Here is a 20,738-nt window from a genome sequence, read left to right as displayed (position 1 = left end):
TATCTATTGGCTATCCATTAGCTACAGTGTATCACAAAAGTGAGTACACCCCTCACATTTCTGCAGATATTTAAGTATATCTTCTCATGGGACAACACTGACAAAATGACACTTTGACACAATGAAAAGTAGTCTGTGTGCAGCTTATATAACAGTGTAAATTTATTCTTCCCTCAAAATAACTCAATATACAGCCATTAATGTCTAAACCACCGGCAACAAAAGTGAGTACACCCCTTAGTGAAAGTTCCTGAAGTGTCAAAATTTTGTGTGGCCACCATTATTTCCCAGAACTGCCTTAACTCTCCTGGGCATGGAGTTTACCAGAGCTTCACAGGTTGCCACTGGAATGCTTTTCCACTTCTCTATGACGACATCACGGAGCTGGTGGATATTCGAGACTTTGCGCTCCTCCACCTTCCGCTTGAGGATGCCCCAAAGATGTTCTATTGGGTTTAGGTCTGGAGACATGCTTGGCCAGTCCATCACCTTTACCCTCAGCCTCTTCAATAAAGCAGTGGTCGTCTTAGAGGTGTGTTTGGGGTCATTATCATGCTGGAACACTGCCCTGCGACCCAGTTTCCGGAGGGAGGGGATCATGCTCTGCTTCAGTATTTCACAGTACATATTGGAGTTCATGTGCCCGTCAATGAAATGTAACTCCCCAACACCTGCTGCACCCATGCAGCCCCAGACCATGGCATTTCCACCACCATGCTTGACTGTAGGCATGACACACTTATCTTTGTACTCCTCACCTGATTGCCGCCACACATGCTTGAGACCATCTGAACCAAACAAATTAATCTTGGTCTCATCAGACCATAGGACATGGTTCCAGTAATCCATGTCCTTTGTTGACATGTCTTCAGCAAACTGTTTGCGGGCTTTCTTGTGTAGAGACTTCAGAAGAGGCTTTCTTCTGGGGTGACAGCCATGCAGACCAATTTGATGTAGTGTGCGGCGTATGGTCTGAGCACTGACAGGCTGACCCCCCACCTTTTCAATCTCTGCAGCAATGCTGACAGCACTCCTGCGCCTATCTGTCAAAGACAGCAGTTGGATGTGACGCTGAGCACGTGCACTCAGCTTCTTTGGACGACCAACGCGAGGTCTGTTCTGAGTGGACCCTGCTCTTTTAAAACGCTGGATGATCTTGGCCACTGTGCTGCAGCTCAGTTTCAGGGTGTTGGCAATCTTCTTGTAGCCTTGGCCATCTTCATGTAGCGCAACAATTCATCTTTTAAGATCCTCAGAGAGTTCTTTGCCATGAGGTGCCATGTTGGAACTTTCAGTGACCAGTATGAGAGAGTGTGAGAGCTGTACTACTAAATTGAACACACCTGCTCCCTATGCACACCTGAGACCTAGTAACACTAACAAATCACATGACATTTTGGAGGGAAAATGACAAGCAGTGCTCAATTTGGACATTTAGGGGTGTAGTCTCTTAGGGGTGTACTCACTTTTGTTGCCGGTGGTTTAGACATTAATGGCTGTATATTGAGTTATTTTGAGGGAAGAATAAATTTACACTGTTATATAAGCTGCACACAGACTACTTTTCATTGTGTCAAAGTGTCATTTTGTCAGTGTTGTCCCATGAAAAGATATACTTAAATATCTGCAGAAATGTGAGGGGTGTACTCACTTTTGTGATACACTGTAAGTCCAACAACATTACATTACTGTACATGTACATTACTAAATGTACATTACTAAATAACACAAGTGAAAAGATTGGCTCCCATTTAATGAGTGGTTGCTCTTACCATAAATTGGTAACTGAAAATAAATAAATCAATAAATTAATGAATGTAGTGCTCGAGTTGTGATTGGTGATGGAATATTGAAAATACTTGTTTAAGAAACAAGATGCCAATGACTTGCATTAGCTTTAGGCTGTGTTCCCAAATTACATACCATACTGAATCTTCTAAAGCAAATGTGACATCCAAAAACTCTGATTTAGAGTCTAAAAAGCATACCCTAACAATATGTTAGTAGGAGTTGGTGCTGCTTTTGACTATTACTTGACTAAACTGCGATAAAGCAATAAATCACAGCAATTCTAAATTCAGGTGAGAAAGAATAGTACTCAGGGCCAAACATTGATCATTTCGCAACAAATTGTGTCAAATGGTACTTGTGGTTTCATAACAGGAAATCTTTTCAGAAAATGTGGTTGAGGGAGTTTTATTACTTATTACTTATTACTTTATACTTATGACTCCCTGAAGCCCCTCAAACAACACATATATCTGATTGGTACATAACCCCATTTCTCAATTGTGCACAAAATACTGATTATGGATTCTGTGCTGAAATTAACCCTATTAAACATTTAAAAGCTCCCAGCCTGAGAAATCTTCTAACACTAGGTAGCAGTCAGGACCAAGCTTTTAAATAGACGGCTTCAGATATTGTATATTTATGTAGTGTAATATGTCTGAGTTCTTTATTTTCATAGACCACTAAACATGCAGGTGTTCACATTTTAACACTGTTCCTATGTGATTTGATTACTAAGATTAGCCACTGTCTAAATATTTTACAAGGGTAAATGGATAAGGCATATACAAATGTCACATTAAGTTTGTTATTTTTAATGCTAAGTACTGTTCTGTTGGTGATTTAAACTGTTGACCGCTGGTTTATGTGCTTAAAGCAAAGCAAATGCTGATCTGTGACTAACAAAATCCAATATAATCGTGTTTAAAAACACAACACATTCTGGTCTGTCCTGTATTCTTTCTTTCTTTTTTTGGTTTGGCAAGTTTTAAACTTTTATTAATAACATTGTAATTAATCAAGACACTTAGACTAAATAGTTAGTGGGACCACAGAACTATAAACTGTTTTTTAAATCAGGAGTATTAAACATTATTGGTCAGTAGTTTGGATGCCTTGGTAAAAGTTGTTGTCCGAGAAATTTTACATTTGGCTGGATATTGGCTTATAATACTGTTGCTCTATCTGTCACTTATATACCGAAACCAACCAAAAATGTTCAAAGGAGTTCCAATAACTTTAAAGTAAATATTTCTCTGTTACTCTCTCACTAGAGACTTGCAGCCAAATATGTACATGAGTGTCACACACTCCGAGACAGTGAGTGAAACACCAGATCATCCCCCCCCCTCACACACACATCACACACACACCCACCCACCACACCCACCCACCACACCCACCACACCCACCCACCACACCCACCCACCACACCCACCACACCCACCCACCACACCCACCACACCCACCCACCACACACACACACCCACCCACCACACCCACCACACCCACCCACCACACCCACCACACCCACCCACCACACACACCAGGCCACACATGATATTTTCTCTTTTTTTTGTGAACAATTGTTTTATTACATAATGAATATTTTCTTACAATTTTTTCTATGTATATACCTGTTCTTTTTTGCAAATATTTATATATACTTACTAAGAGTGAGACAGAGAGAGAGAAAGTAAGAGTAAGACAGATAGAGACAGAGAGAGAGAGAGTAAGACAGATAGAGACACACAGAGAGAGAGAGAGACACAGAGAGAGAGAGAGAGAGAGAGAGAGAGAGAGAGATAGATAGAGACACAGAGAGAGAGAGAGAGAGAGAGAGACACACACACACACACACACACAGAGAGAGAGAGAGAGAGAGAGAGAGAGAGACGCATTCCACAGATCCACATTAGCTTACATACCGGTCATATTCCTCACTAGACCAGCACTTCCGCGAGTCATTCTGATGGCCTGACATTACATAATGCGAATAAAACTTACTCATTTACATTTTTTTGGATTTTTGGCGGGTGAAATAAAGTGTTTTAGTAAAAGTTAAGTTGAAGTCCAGGAGAAGATGGATCGTGTTTCTCGAGAAAAGTGGCACCAGCAGCAGCACCAGCAGCAGACTGTGTAATCTCCCGGAACAGGTGTGACACCGAATGAAGGTGAGTGATTTTATACAGTTTCTACTGTATCTAGTCAGTGTTTCAGGTTCAGGTTAACTTGTAAAACATGTATGTCGCATATACCTAATGGTTTACACTTTATAGCCTACTGGTGTATTTCCTTGTTGGAGAAAGTCCAGCGTTAATAAAAATGCCACAGGCTCGTATCGGGTGTAGGTTTGCACCTGACGTCAAAATGGCACCCAACACGATCAACTAGTGTTTACTCACTAAACTATCAAAACGTTCAGATTTTCCGCTTCATTTGGTTTAACTAGTCCGTTTTACGTTTGTGCTTTGGTTAAATCTCTGTTAAATCAACGTCCCCATAGGAAGGTTAAAAATAATCCTTACAATGTTCACAAACACTGGACGGTATGTCTGGTAAACATAACCAAACAACTAACCTAAAAAATCCAGAAAGTAGTCTTAAGTAAACCAACTTCTATTAAGTTCTATTAAATGTTCTAATATTTTGATTATTGTTTGAAAAGTTAACAGTTGAAAGGTGAGTGGAGGTCAGTGGTCAGTCAGTAAATTCAGCCAGGTTTTAAAAATTGTGAGTTCTCAGGTTTTAAATACACTAAAGTAAATTTTTAAGAGAAAAAAAAAAAAAACAACAACAAGTTTAACTGGCTGCTCTCTGTAAATTGGAGAGAAAAGTAACCACTACAAGAAAATATTTTAAGCAGTTCAAGCAATGAGAGCTTGTGGTCTCTGCAGAAATGGACTTGATATTTCTAGGGCATTTCTACAATGTTTAAAAGTATGGCTAGATGACCTTACTCCTGCCCATAGCATTAACCCCCAATCCTTAATCAAGTTACCTACAGAACATATATAATAACATATGTAATAGATGTTTTGAACCGTTGTTTAGTCAAAATTAAAAACTATATAAATAAATGTAATAAATACATTTCTAACAATAATGAATTTACCACTGGACATGAATAAAATCATCTAGTGAAAAGGCTGATTCACTTGAATTATGAGGATGAGTGTACTAGAAATGAACAAGTTACTGATAACAGTTAATTTCACTTTGTGCTAAGGTAAACTTTAATTCCACAGTCTGAGCACCTAGAAAATGAGGGACAACTGAGAGACAAAAAATGATAATAATTATTAAAAAGAACACTATTTTGAGCAATGTTTGAAAAAATCAAAACCCCAACAAATATATCCTCTAAATGTTCCTTCCAAAGCCACACATCAAACACATGTATGTAAAGTAATTTACAGACCAAGAGGACAGCTTTTAGTACTGACTGGTTAAATATTGCCTGCCACCCCTTTTAGTAAAAGTACTAATTTGCTTAAACATTCATTGACTACCTCAGTAACAGCTCCTAAACAGTTTTAAGCAAAGTTAAACTTTTCCTGGTACTAAGCTATTTCCTATAGATGCAGTGATATTAGGTACAAATAGAGATTAAAAGTCATTTTTTTCATTCTAACACTATAAAGGTTTATTTACCATAATAACATGTCCTGAACTGTATCATAAACACGTGGTAGTTTTATTATTTGATCAATAAATGTTATGTTTATGCTTTGTAGGGGAGATGGGGGGTTGCGGGAAATGGTGCTACCAAATTTGCACCTGCTGTCTGTCTGAAGACGAACGTAAATCAGTTGCAATAGACAAGGAAATTCGGAGAATCCTAGCTGAGCAGAAGAAGAGAGAACGCCGAGAAATAAAAGTGCTCTTACTGGGTAAGGAGACATCTATTATACTAAACCTTCACTTTATATATAGTCTTCAGATCACAGCAGGAACTATGGAACTGGTATGAAAGGTAGGTAGGTCTGATACCAAGTGTGTCAATCACGTTTGAGATACATGTCTGTAATGGTAAAAAAAGAATGCCCTAAAAAAACTGTAATCAATTTGATTACAACAAAAAATAGGGCAATAGAAATGTTTTATTTATTGGTATTCATCATTTGTTTGGTACTTATTCATGCCTTCTTTTGTGGTTGTTACCATCATTAGCAATTTCAGTTATGTTTCAACATAATGGGGTGCTCTTGCCCCATACTACTGCCAGGTTAGTTGGAAAGCAGACGTTTATTATAATTTTTAAGGACTTACCAAACTTTAGACGGGGTAAGATCAAGACTGGTTCATATTTTTTTCTTTATTTTACACCATTTCAGCTGTGGCAATTTTCTTTGGGTCATTGTCTTGTTGACACATAAGCTTACTGGTTTTTATCCAAGAATTTTTTATTTTGCTCCATGAATTTTCTCTTAGATTCAAATAAAATTCTTAGTTCTGGTTGCTAAAAGCATCCCAAATACACAATCCTACTAGCACCATTTATATTATAACTATTTTACTATTCTAGGTAGCATGACTGAAGTTTCATATTTTTCTACTATTTTATGATGGCATTGATGTATTCAGATAGAGTTTGTATTGATTGTATTATATGAACTGTATTGGATTACAGGCTATTAAGAAACACTTTGTAATGGCGAACATATCAAATGTGGTTTCACATGGAACTGAAAATGTGGTGAGGATTTGTGAGCATAGGGCAACTAAAATGTTCAGTTCTTAAAAAACTGGATAATATCAGCACACAACGCTAACATGTACTTTAATGTGGGTAGCTGATTGTCTTGTTTTTGGTAGTGTCCTGCTGTTATCACACAATGACGTGGTTCTTAGTGTGATATGATGAAAGTTGTATGCTAGTGTCATTAGCAAATATTTGCTCATTGAAAACGGTAATTAAAATGAGGACAGCTTCAGCGTCTGTGATTCCCCAATAACATACATAAGCCATGTGTTTACTGGCATCATCTAGAGGCGTGCTACATAAAGTGTCTATCTGATAACAAGAAGAAACTGAATTTACAACACCTCATTCTTGGCTTAAATCTGTCCTTGCAACACGCCCTCTGACAGGCTTTTGCAGTTTTTCAGCTTGTGATTACAAACACCTTGACTGTTCGGCTGCCTCATTCTTGACAGGATGGTTAACATTCCACTATGTGCAGTGAATGGGCAGCTCAGCTGACATGAACCTGCAATCATCTAAACAAAATAAACATCACTCATTTATAAATGTAATCACTTTTAACAGTTTTTTTTAGATCCCTTTTTAATAAATAGTACAAAGCTCAATTCCAGAAATCTTGAGACTGAATGTGAAATGCAAATAAAAACAGAAAGCAGTGATTTGTACATCTACTTTGACGATTTGTACATCCATGTGATTTGTGATCTGTACATCTATTTAAGCAAAACCAGTACAAGGACAAGATCTAATAGCTTATGCAGTTTGAAAACATCTGGTGCATTACGAAGCACAAAATATGACACTGAAGCAGCTACATGCATAATAGAAGAATATGATAACTGGATCAGTTGGTGTCCTCAGTCCTCAAATGACTGAGAAATTGAATGGTTAACATGCAAGAATAAAAACATGCTTCTGTCCCAAACATTCCCATCACTGTGTTGCAGGTATCAGATTTAATGTAACTAGCATGTTTATTGTTTTGTGTTGTCTTTAACTTCCTACAGTCTTTCTTTCTTTGATTAACATTTCCCATGCGGTCCCAACTCTATTGAAATGAAAGTATGTTTGTGGCTTCTTGATATCCAAGCTCTTTCCAGCTATAATAGCTTTTGTTAATTTTGGTAGGCACAGGAGAGAGCGGCAAAACCACTTTTATCAAGCAGATGAGGATCATACATGGGAAAGGTTACTCTGAAGAGGACAGACGCTCCTTTACCAAACTGGTTTACCAGAACATCTTCACAGCAGTAAAGGCCATGACAATGGCAATGTCAACCCTCAAGATTCCATACACCAACCAACAGAATGAGGTAAAAGGATCAGAACTTTACTCACATCAGGGTCCAATCAGCAATAGCTAATCCACCTTTTGCATGTTTCATTTGAAATGTGGTAGAAACAAAGTGTCCGTAAGAAAAATACTCCATGTTGCAGTGTAACACCCCCTCTATCAGCTGCACTGGGTCACTCTAGTTGTAACATTGTCCTTATAAAATAGAGACTTACCTGGTTCTTTTAGGGAAAAAGCAAATTGAAGAGGTTGGAAGTTTCATCTTCAGTGTGATGTCACTAAATAAGTGATACAATTCTAAAACAATCACATCTAACATGCAAGTTATATTATATTATATATTATGGGAGCCTCTGAAGCTTCTTGTTCTTCCAGCTGCCTAAAGGGATCTCTGACAGGGACTCGGTGTGAACGAGAACTGTCTGCCTAGCTTTTTACCTGTAGGCTAATATCTACTTGACTAACCCCACTATTAAATCTTGTGAAATCTATAATGAAGTTATGAAATATATAAAGAAAGTATATGTCACGTTGATGCAAAAAATCATGTTCTGTTTTTTTTTTCTTTATAGTCTTATGCTCAAAGGATTCAAGCTTTAGACGTTAACCAGGTAACCCAACTGGAGCGAACCTATGTAGACGCCATTCAGTGCCTGTGGGCAGACTCTGGCCTCAGGGTCTGCTACAGTCGCCGACGAGAGTACCAGCTACTGGACTCCACTGAATAGTAAGTTCAGCAACATTTAGTTCAGATTAATACACTGTAATATTGTACTGCCGAGCAGAACAGCTCGGGTGGCGCAGCAATAAAACCTGCTTGCTCTCTATCAACTGGTTTGGCATCTCCATACAGACATGGTGGGGGTGGCAGAGGCCCTCAGATGAAACCGGTCCCACTGAGACTCTGACCAGAGTAAAGCAGTGGTAAAACCTAAAAAATGAAATGAAATGAATGAAAATGTCAAGCCAATTGATCTGAAACCAACCAAGTTTTCTACAAAATGTTTCAGATATAACGGAACCTAACATTTCCACCAGATGGTGCCACATAGCTGTGTGAAATAATGCCAGCGCATGAAAATACCCCATTTTGAGCCCTCTGCCACAGCTTTTTCATAATAAATGTTAAAATATCAGCTCTCTGCCAAAGCAATCCTGGTTACCTTTTATGTGCCCGACCTGTGAATCCTAAACACTGAGTCGGACATAAATAAAAGGTTTTTATTGTTATTTCAAAGATCTAAGACTAGCATTTTCCCCTCAATTTTACCACCACTTTATCCTGGTCAGGGTAACAATGGGTCTGGCTTTCTCAAAATCAAATTGTCTCAATGCAGTAACACACCTTGGATGGGATGCCGATTTATTGCTAGGCCTCGATCCTCCCTCAGACATAGCCAATCATGTCTGTATGTAGACACCTGACCACCTAAAAGCACCACTCAAGCCCTGGACCCCAGAGATAGGTGAATAGCCTGCACTTCCTGAGCACCCTAGCATTAGACATGTTGCCCTCTCATTAGTCATAATTTTAACAAAATCTAGGGAAAAATCTGGACCAATGACATCCTTTGCATGTATACTGAGCATTAAAAAAGAGTTTAACATCCTGGCTTTAAACAAAGCAAAAGTAATATTTAATTTATGGAAATGTTATCCAGTAATATCTTCAGGCCACCCAATGAGGATGGGTTCCTGCTGAGTCTGGTTCCTCTCAAGGTTTCTTCCTGTAATGTTAAGGGTGGTTTACCTTGTCACTGTCACCCTTGGCTTGCTTAACAGGGGTTTTTGGTCTGTTGGTACAGGATTCTATAAAGTTGCTTTGAGACAATGTCCACTGTAAAAAGTGTTATACAAATAAATTTGACTTAAGTAAAAAAAAAACTTTTAAATTAGTTTTTGAACACTAATGGAAAACCATGAAAAAAGTCCTAGAAGGAAATGCATTGTGGCAATATTATGCTTTTTTCTACGTGTTAAAGACGGCATTACTCACCGGTAAACCAACAGAGGAGGTTACAAACAGATTTGTCTTTCAATTAAACACCACATCACAGATAACCATCTAATTTCCCTTTACAGACAGAGTGAGTTGTTTTGTTGACATTTTACCACCAGGTCTTTCCCTCTAACACACGTCCTGCTTCTCCTTCTCTCTCGCTCTCTTTCTCGTATGTGCTCTCGTACGATCACGCAGTTCTCAGTGTCAGCATTCAATTCTCAGAACACGTTCTGATAAATGCAAATAAACCCAGAACAACATTTCATTAAGACACAGATTAAGCTGGCACTATCATTGTAATACAATGTGTACATCTTCAAGGAAACAGCTTCCATGTATTTCCTGTCTAATTAACTGTCTTATTTGTCTGAACCTGCATGCTTTTTAGCTTTTTAGTTTATATCAGACGTCACTGTGTGATTAGGACAGTGTTTACTGCAGTGTTGAACACAGTTAGAAAGTATGGAAAACCCATATTAATGTTTGTGGTTTTGGAATAATATGTCCAACAAGCTCACATACTTTTGACAAGGTTGTGTATCTACCAAGAAAGGTTTGTATTTAATAACATTTTTGTTTGTTCAGTTCTACCAGTCTGGGATTAAAAAAATTGACTGGTATTTGTGTTGACTACCAACATTGGTATTGTGACAATTATAGCATCTTTAGAAAACATAAAGTGGTTTTACCTTATAAACTTATTGTTCTTATTTGGTAAACATGCCCATTCCAAAATTGATGGCTGTAATGCATTTCAAAAAGTTGGGACTTATTTACCTTTCTGTGGGGCGGCACGATGGCTAAGTGGTTAGCTCTCTCGCCTCACAGCAAGAAGGTCCCGGGTTCGATCCCCAGGTGGGGCGGTCCGGGTTCTTTCTGTGTGGAGTCTGCATGTTCTCCCCGTGTTCGCGTGGGTTTCCTCCGGGTGATCCGGTTTTCTCACACAGTCAATTGAAGATACTAAATTGTCCAAGACTGTGTTCGATATAAACTTGTGAACTGATGAATCTTGTGTAACGAGTAACTACCATTCCTGTCATGAATGTAACCAAAGTGTAAAACATAACGTTAAAATCCTAATAAACAAACAAACAAACCTTTCTGTGAATTGGCCCAATTCATCTTGTTTTAGACTAGATGATAAACTAGATTTTTGGCCATTCTTCTGTTATGCAAGTCTTTAGCTGTGTAAAAGTCTTTAGCTGGTCTTTATTGTCTTATGTTGCTCTTTATAATGTACAACATATTGGCAAGGTGAGACAGATCTGGACTGTAGCCAGACCAGTGAAGCGTTTGTCATTGGCATGTTGAATAAAGCATAAACATTCCTAAAAAAACTTCATCTAGAAGGCACCATAAGCTGGTCCCAAAATGTGTAAATATCTTTTAGTTTAAACAATGCCCTCAAAGATGTGCTAGTTAGACATGTCATGGACACCAGCACTAGTACCAAGACAGATGCCGTAGTGAGACTCGACCCATTCCGTGTTTATTTAAAAAGGTAAAAATGTCAACTGGTAATTTTTAAAACCTGTTGTACACATCAGTTTCACAAAATTTACAAATAACTGTTTTCTGGTTTTATTTGCCGTTTGTGTACTGTCCCAACTTTTCTGAAGTGGAGGTTTGTATTTTGAAGTAATATGACCATGCATGTGAGAGCTCGTTTCTCTTATCATCAAACTAAACATAAGCTAAAATTGGAGTGGTGGGGTAAATAATAGGGCACTATATTTAAACTTCTGATGGAGGTTTTAGTCCAGGCTGGATGTTTGATGTCTTGTATCCTCTACATTGCAGTTTACTCTGATTCTGTATTCTGTTTTACTTTTTTCTCAAACACGGTCACTGCTCATTTTATTTTCATCTCATTTTCATTCACTGCTTTATCCTGGTCAGGTTTGCGATGGGTCTGGTTTTACTAGTGTAACACTGGGTGCAAGGCAGGAATACCCTGGGCGGGGCGCTATCCATCGCAGGGCTTCGGCCATTCACTCTCCTCACCCCCTCTTCCCCCTGAGACATAGCCAATCAAGTCTGTGTCGACATCCAGCCAGTCCCACTTGAGTGCCTGCTGTGTCTGCTAATAATACTTAGAAACTGAGACTTGTGTTTATATGGACCTTCTGAAATGTACTCTTTTTTAAACACGTTTTTGTGGTTTTTAACAGCACACATTACTGAATACATTTAGTACATTTGTTACTGTATTTGGCTTCCTGTCCAGGGTGTGTTACTGCACTGCACCCAGTGATTTCAGGGAAACCAGACCCACCTTGACTTTGACCAGAACAAAGCTGGTAAAACATGAAAATGAACAGCAGTAAGGTGCTTTTAGCGAACAGCATTAGGAACCTGGGTTTGATCCTTATCTCTGGTTACTGTACTGTACTGTGTAGAGTTTCACATGTTCTTCCCATTTACTTCAGCTATCACCTTTCATCTCACTTTACCTTCAAATAAGTGCCATGTTGATGCTGTGCGCCTACTGTTTCTGAGACTCTGGACCTGCTGTGACAGAATGAATTGTGTATTATTACACATATTAATCAGCATCTATTTCATCTAAATCTGTTTATAGCTTCATAACGAATTTGGATCGCATTGCGGCCCCAAACTACATCCCAACTGCTCAGGATGTTCTACGGGTGCGCTTCCCAACCACTGGCATCAACGACTACTCTATCGTAGTGGAGAAAATCACACTCAGGTACAGTAGCAAATGGATTAGTTGTGATTCAATAACGGTTCATTAAAAAGTTTCACTGAAAGAAACTATCTAATCTATCTATTTTTCTTCTTATTTTTTAATACAAGAGCTCAATAGAGTGCATGACCCAAATACACAGGCTACATTTTAAATGGCACAGAATGATGTAAGCCATAATTGACAGTATTGTCAGTGTCTGCAGATTGTCTGCCTTACTAAACACTTACTTGTCCCACCTGATTTTTTAAAATATTTTTTTCTTGACAGAATTCAAATTTCTCAGACACGGTGTTGCGTCCAAGAACATTAATGTTCCCTGTCTAGTACATTTCCTCCTTGTTAAATGGATGACATAACTGGACAGGCCATTACTTTGCAAATCAATTGCAAGCACTGTGGACATGAAATTAAACACAGCACTGAGTGACGTACATTAAACATGTTAATTTTTATTGTTGATTCATAGTGTGCTGCATCACATTTAGGTATGCAGATTTTTTCTCATTTGAAATAGTGTCTTGCTGTTTAACAGTAAGGAAAGAAAAGCTGGTTTGTTGGCACCTTTCAGGATTTTTTATGATCATACATTTGTCGGAAAAGTTACAGCACCACTCTGATCAAATTTTTTATATTCTGTTGATTTTTTAAAAAGTAAAAGTAAGTTTATACATCTTCCACTTGTGACAGTAAGTAGGTGTTCTGTTCTGTCTGAGGTGTGTTACTGCATTGCACCCATTAATTCCAGGGAATCCGGACCCATCTTGACCCTGACCAGGTTAAAGCAGCGGTAACATAAAAATGATGCTGATGATGATTATTAGTTAAATTGAGCATATAAACAATAATTGTGCATGAACATGTGCCGAAATGTGTCCCTAAAACTTGTCCAGGAGTGTCCAAATTTTGTATAACACAAAAAGCAACCTGAGTAACTGCTGGTATCAAAGACCGTTAGCCATTTCAGATGCAAATTAGTCTGCTCTAGCCAAGCCCCATCATTTCTTTTATTTTTACATCTGTAACACATTTACTGTGTTCGACAGGATTGTGGATGTTGGGGGACAGAAATCAGAGAGGCGGAAATGGATCCACTGCTTCGAAAATGTGACATCGCTTATCTTTTTGGCCTCACTTAGCGAATATGATCAGGTCCTGGAGGAAAACAACAAGGAGGTAAGTAAAGGATTTCTCTATAGCATGATTCTTTATTATTCCCTCTTTGTCTGTATCTTCTCTTCTTTATCCCTGGAAATATGAAGCAATATTGGTGAAAAAACACTACAGTTCTAAGGTCATTAAGCTGCAGATTAACCAGCATGCAAATACTTCATGTTTTCATTATCTTCCCACTTGACTTTATGCCATTCTTATACTATTGATCATGGCCACAGTGTGTCCGGTGCCACCAATAACACTAGGGACAAGGCAGGAATACACCATGACAGGCATCAGTATATTACTAGGCAACACACACTTACCCATTCACATACTCACTTACACTTTGGGGCAGGCTGTTGAGATTCTGGTTGTTCCCTGTCAAGCTTTTCACAGACAGCTTTTCACCCAGGTTTGAACCTGGGTGCTTAGGACACTGGTGCTGTGCAGCACCTACACTACCTGTTGTGCTATAATGTCATTATATCATTTTACATTACAGATTATGCTTTTTAGAATTTTTTTATAAGGATTCCATGTTAAACAACAAAGTACAAAGTAATGTTGGATATTTCATAGTTAATGCCAATACTAATTTCTCCCACAGTCCAAAGACATGCAAGTGAGGTGAATTGGAGACACTAAATTGTCCATGACTGTGCTCGATATAACCTTGTGAACTGATGAACCTTGTGTAATGAGTAACTACAGTTCCTGTCATTAATGTAACCAAAGTGTAAAACATGATGTTAAAATCCTAAAAAACAAACAAACAAACTAATAAGGTAAAAAAAGCTTTTGAGCTTTGTAGTTTAGTGGCTTGATACATACAAATGTGTAATTGGGGTGGGAAAATATGATATGTGGTACCATTTATCCCCACTGTTTAACTAATTATCCATTTATTATCTAATGTTGAATATTACAATTAGCCATTAGGCTTTAAGCTTCTGACAGATGATTGGTTCCTAGCTTCTAACATTTTTGGTTGACTTACTGTTCCCCCCTTTATTTCCTGTTTTTATATTGATCTGATATGTACATACAGTGTAGTATTAATAATTGCCTTCATCTCTTTTAAATGTTTCTAATAGAACCGTATGGAGGAGAGCCTGACTCTGTTCTACACCACCATTCACTCTAGCTGGTTTGTTAATGCCTCGATCATTCTGTTTCTTAACAAAATGGACATTCTGGCTGAGAAGATAAAGACGTCAGACCTGCAGAACTACTTCACTAATTTTCAAGGTACGGTGAATACAGACCCACTGCAAAAATCACACACACTTACTGGGAAAAGGAAAAAAAAATCCATGCTATTTTAGCTGATAAGGAATGACCTGGCGGAAATTGTGTTCACTTGTGTCTGCTCTCCGTCACTTCCTATCGCTTTATCTCTAAACCTTCACTTTTTCATTTCTGTCGGTTACTCATGGCAACCATAAAATGCTCAGCTTTTGCATCAGCGAGCTTAAAAAAGGTTATGTTAGTGAAGCTGGGAGGAATTTCCACCTCTTTGCTATGATGGCTGCTTGACTAATGTTCATTATAAGTCTGAACAAAACAACATTAATGAGGCCATTAATTGCAACAAGCTAAATAAACAGGCTTGTTTTGAAGCGGACCTCCTGTTTTGTTTTGTATTTTTGTAATTGGCAGTAGTGGATTTGCTTTAGTAGCATCAGCAGTTTAATTAAAATAAATGTCACACCTGCAGCTGAATTATTATAAATCAGCATTATTACATTATGTTATTTATAAACGCAGATCTTCAAGTGGGGTCCAGAAACACATTGTTATTATTTTTTTTACTATGATTATTATAAGCATTTCAGTTATTATTACAGATTTAAAGAGGTCACATTTGTTTAGTTGCATTTGTTTAAAAAAACTGGACCAGTGACATCACTTTGTCTGTAACATGCAAGGTGAATGATTTATCATCGAAAAGCAATTTGTATAATATAGTTTGATGCCACTGGTCCAGGTTTTCTGGCCTTTATCTGGTGGATGATATAAACAACTTTGACATAACAAAGCCCTTTCAAATTTAAAAAAACATTCCCAAGTGTAACTGTTTGCTGTAAATGACATGTTTTTTTTTTTCTTTCGGCTGTTCCTGTGTATATACAGTGTATCACAAAAGTGAGTACACCCCTCACATTTCTGCAGATATTTAAGTATATCTTTTCATGGGACAACACTGACAAAATGACACTTTGACACAATGAAAAGTAGTCTGTGTGCAGCTTATATAACAGTGTAAATTTATTCTTCCCTCAAAATAACTCAATATACACCCATTAATGTCTAAACCACCGGCAACAAAAGTGAGTACACCCCTAAGAGACAACACCCCTAAATGTCCAAATTGAGCACTGCTTGTCATTTTCCCTCCAAAATGTCATGTGATTTGTTAGTGTTACTAGGTCTCAGGTGTGCATAGGGAGCAGGTGTGTTCAATTTAGTAGTACAGCTCTCACACAATCTCATACTGGTCACTGAAAGTTCCAACATGGCACCTCATGGCAAAGAACTCTCTGAGGATCTTAAAAGACGAATTGTTGCGCTACATGAAGATGGCCAAGGCTACAAGAAGATTGCCAACACCCTGAAACTGAGCTGCAGCACAGTGGCCAAGATCATCCAGCGTTTTAAAAGAGCAGGGTCCACTCAGAACAGACCTCGCGTTGGTCGTCCAAAGAAGCTGAGTGCACGTGCTCAGCGTCACATCCAACTGCTGTCTTTGAAAGATAGGCACAGGAGTGCTGTCAGCATTGCTGCAGAGATTGAAAAGGTGGGGGGTCAGCCTGTCAGTGCTCAGACCATACGCTGCACACTACATCAAATTGGTCTGCATGGCCATCACCCCAGAAGGAAGCCTCTTCTGAAGTCTCTACACAAGAAAGCCCGCAAACAGTTTGCTGAAGACATGTCAACAAAGGACATGGATTACTGGAACCATGTCCTATGGTCTGATGAGACCAAGATTAATTTGTTTGGTTCAGATGGTCTCAAGCATGTGTGGCGGCAATCAGGTGAGGAGTACAAAGATAAGTGTGTCATGCCTACAGTCAAGCATGGTGGTGGGAATGCCATGGTCTGGGGCTGCATGAGTGCAGCAGGTGTTGGGGAGTTACATTTCATTGAGGGACACATGAACTCCAATATGTACTGTGAAATACTGAAGCAGAGCATGATCCCCTCCCTCCGGAAACTGGCTCGCAGGGCAGTGTTCCAGCATGATAATGACCCCAAACACACCTCTAAGACGACCACTGCTTTATTGAAGAGGCTGAGGGTAAAGGTGATGGACTGGCCAAGCATGTCTCCAGACCTAAACCCAATAGAACATCTTTGGGGCATCCTCAAGCGGAAGGTGGAGGAGCGCAAAGTCTCGAATATCCGCCAGCTCCGTGATGTCGTCATGGAGGAGTGGAAAAGCATTCCAGTGGCAACCTGTGAAGCTCTGGTAAACTCCATGCCCAGGAGAGTTAAGGCAGTTCTGGGAAATAATGGTGGCCACACAAAATATTGACACTTCAGGAACTTTCCCTAAGGGGTGTACTCACTTTTGTTGGCAATGGTTTAGACATTAATGGCTGTATATTGAGTTATTTTGAGGGAAGAATAAATTTACACTGTTATATAAGCTGCACACAGACTACTTTTCATTGTGTCAAAGTGTCATTTTGTCAGTGTTGTCCCATGAAAAGATATACTTAAATATCTGCAGAAATGTGAGGGGTGTACTCACTTTTGTGATACACTGTATATATATATATATATATATATATATATATATATATATATATATTAGAGATCGCCATAGTGAATCTGGTGCACATACCAGACTTGGCACAGTTTTTATGCAGGATGCCCTTCCTGATGCGATCCTTCTGTTTTAATCTGGGCTGGGGACCAGCACTGAGAGCACACTGACAAGTGCACCTCCTAATGGCTTGGCTGTTTTGGACATTCCTGCTTCCTCAGACATTAGTCAGTTATGTCTGTGCAAGCACCTTCCCCACTTAATGACATGATCACGGTGGACATGATCAGCTACTACTGTGTTACAGACATTATATACACTTAAAAGCCAAGTAGGTTTACCTTTGTTTCATGCACTGTACACTCAATGACCATTTTATTAGCTACAGCTATGACATACCACACTTAGTGATTATACAATAACTGACTGTAGGCCATTTGTTGCCCTGCTAAATTTTTCACCAAATTCAGCCCTATCCGGCAACGGTAAAGGATGCTTACAGGAAATTATTTGGGTGATGAATTATTGCAGGAACTGCAGTGACACATATGATAATGTGTTTGTTTGTATTGGTATGAGTGGACTGGGTACAGCAGTGTTGATGGAATTTTAAACACCTAAATGTCAATGCTGGAAGGATAATAGTGCTCCAAATAAAAACATAAAGCTAACGGCATCTTGTGACATGAAATTATTCTCTGATAAAAGCCTAAGGATGATTAACTGTGCATAAAAGAGAAGCTAACTGTATACCTGCAATATATGCTAATTAGCTATGTGTGCCCAATAAAAACAGTATTTAAAAAACCTCAAATATACTGCTACAAGCAATATACTCATACCAGTACAACATTCACTACTGTGTTATTACCATGTTAGTGTGTCAGTGCTACCATGGCAGTGCTGACAATGAGCCACCACCCTAACAATAGCTGGTCCTTTTGTATTGATGGTTGAGGTAAAGGGAGTGTCAAATGTACAGAGCAACAGATGGCCTACAATCAGTAATTGTATACAAAGCGCCTCTGTATGGTGGGTGTAGCTCTTAAAACAGATACTGAATGTACAGACAAGATAGATTAACTTAATAAATAGGCTGGCGATGTATATTCTTTAGTTTTGACCCTTACATAAATGAACTTCACCTATTGGCAGTCACACTAATTTGTTTCTTATTAGTAAGCATGTAATCATTATCTAATCATACACAAGGACTATTAGGAACTAAACCTTTCTACCTGGGATTGCTAACCTGTAACAAATGGTCCTGTCATGAATGTAACCAAAGTATAAAACATGATGTTTAAATCCTGATAAACAAACAAACAATCTTCTTCCTCAAGTTTTCTTTCTTGTGCAGCTCAGGAAGTTTTTCTTGCTTTTGTCACCTTTGGTTTGCTTATTCAACATATTAATCCAAATCAAGGTGATAAGGCTCCTAAAGGTTTTGGGTAGGTTTGGGTTCATGTCTTTCTGTACAGGCCTATTAAGTTCATCTGCACAAGAGTAAGCAAACCATGGTCCTTTATAGAATTAGTTTTAATCACAGGAGCACTGTCATGGGGAAACAAAAATTTGAGGTACTAAATTTGAGGTAAATGGTTTTGTAGTTGGTGACTGAATGCTGTAAAATGAAGATTTCCCCCGACACAGATCAGTCTGTTAGACTTCCAGAACTATTTTTCACCACTCCAGACTTTACAGCACTGCAGTCTATGCATAATAATGCAGATAGTGATCTCAGGCTTCTGTGTGGCTGCTTGGCCATACAAACTAATCTGTAAGCTCCAGATGAACAGTTTTTGTGCTTGTGTTGCTTCTATAGGCACTGCAATATTTGGCAGTGAGTTGAACAATTAAGCACAGAATATTTCTTTAATACTCTTGAAACTCCATTGGAGCTGCTTCATGGCTGAGCTGTTGTTGCTTCCAGACATTTCCACTTTACAACAGCTTAAGGAAATTGCAGTTGAACAGGGAAGCTATAAGTAGTCAAAGTCCAAATAGTGGAAGCATAAAAGCCAATGACAGCCCCACACTGAAAGTTTTAAAATGAAATTTCATGGATGTATGCTTTGTTAATTTGTCAATAAATGGCTAAAACAAATAAACCCATAAATTTACGGTTGTCCACATACTTTTGGCTATATATTATTTTGTGTAATGTGCCTAATATTTTAATAGCTGGATTTTAGTAATAAAATATTCAACTGCCTATTCCAAAACCATAGGCATGAATATGGAGCAATATGCATTAGGGCAGCACGGTGGCTCAGTGGGTAGCACTGTCGCATCACAGCAAGAAGGTCCTGAGTTCGATCCCCAGGTGGGGCGGTCCGGGTCCTTTCTGTGTGGAGTTTGCATGTTTTCCCCATGTCTGCGTGGGTTTCCTCCAGGAGCTCCAGTTTCTTCCCACAGTCCAAAGACATGCAAGTGAGGTAAATTGGAGATACTAAATTGTCCATGACTGTGTCTGACATTAAACTTGTGAACTGATGAATCTTGTGTAATGAGTAAATACCATTTCTGTCATGAATGTAACCAAAGTGAAAAACATGACGTTAAAATCCTAATAATTAAATAAGTACAATGTACATTAACCCTTGCTGTTGTTTGATGGCATCTGCAGGCAGGAGACATGACGCTGAGGCTGCCATGAAATTCATTCGTGAAATGTACCAGCATCAGGCCACGAACCCTGAGAAGAATGGTAGTAAGAACATCTACCCACACTTCACCTGTGCCACAGACACCAACAACATCCGCATGGTGTTCAATGATGTTAAAGACACTGTGCTCATCAAGTCTCTGCAGGAGTACGGTGTGCTGTGAAAGAGTGCAGCCATAAAAGCCTCTCAAAAGCTGTGGAGTCACCCACCCCACTCACTTTCTCCACGGTCACAGTCAATTTTCTACTAGCTCTGAGTGGTCGTCATGGTACATGTCCAAAACAATCACTTTGTGCTGGAATGAACAGTAAAAACTTAGTTAAAGAGATCGTTATGGAGTTTTTCAACCATGCAACACTCTGGACGTTTTTTTTCTTGCCTGTCGAATGATGTAGCAGTGCATGAAAATGCTGGAATAGAAATATCTGGAATTTTACTCTCGAATGCCAGTAAGCCGTTTGGAGACATGGCATGATACATGTGGATAAAGATAAACTGACTTGACTGACTGATAACATTAAAATGAAGGAGAAAAAAATCTGCAAGTTAAAACTGTTTAGAAACTTTTTAGTCACTTCTTTAAAGAACTGCTGTATGTTTTTATATATTTTATGTTATTTCTAGAGTTTAATGCTCT

The 20,738-nt window shown here is 38.7% G+C and overlaps 1 protein-coding gene across 1 annotated transcript; it reads left to right on the top strand.

Moving 5' to 3' along the window:
- The first annotated feature begins 3,911 nt into the window (after positions 1-3,911).
- LOC134331615 (guanine nucleotide-binding protein subunit alpha-11-like) lies at positions 3,912-20,288 on the top strand. The gene is made up of 8 exons (XM_063013096.1): positions 3,912-3,965; positions 5,529-5,684; positions 7,628-7,812; positions 8,366-8,520; positions 12,377-12,505; positions 13,549-13,678; positions 14,755-14,908; positions 20,062-20,288. The coding sequence occupies exons 2-8, from the start codon at positions 5,534-5,536 to the stop codon at positions 20,262-20,264; spliced, it is 1,107 nt and encodes a 368-aa protein (XP_062869166.1). The 5' UTR covers positions 3,912-3,965; positions 5,529-5,533; the 3' UTR covers positions 20,265-20,288.
- Positions 20,289-20,738: the final 450 nt, after the last annotated feature.

This window comes from Trichomycterus rosablanca, chromosome 17, assembly GCF_030014385.1.
Source record: "Trichomycterus rosablanca isolate fTriRos1 chromosome 17, fTriRos1.hap1, whole genome shotgun sequence".
Taxonomy (NCBI): Eukaryota; Metazoa; Chordata; class Actinopteri; order Siluriformes; family Trichomycteridae; genus Trichomycterus; species Trichomycterus rosablanca.
The sequence above is the reverse complement of the archived record's forward strand: the minus strand, read 5'-3'. Positions and strand labels throughout refer to the sequence as shown.

Coding starts and splice junctions, on each gene's coding strand:
- LOC134331615 (XM_063013096.1), top strand. CDS start 5,534: ATGGGGGGTTGCGGGAAATGGTGCTACCAAATTTGCACCTGCTGTCTG. Junction 7,813..8,365: donor ACACCAACCAACAGAATGAG/GTAAAAGGATCA, acceptor TTTTCTTTATAG/TCTTATGCTCAAAGGATTCA. Junction 12,506..13,548: donor GTGGAGAAAATCACACTCAG/GTACAGTAGCAA, acceptor TGTGTTCGACAG/GATTGTGGATGTTGGGGGAC.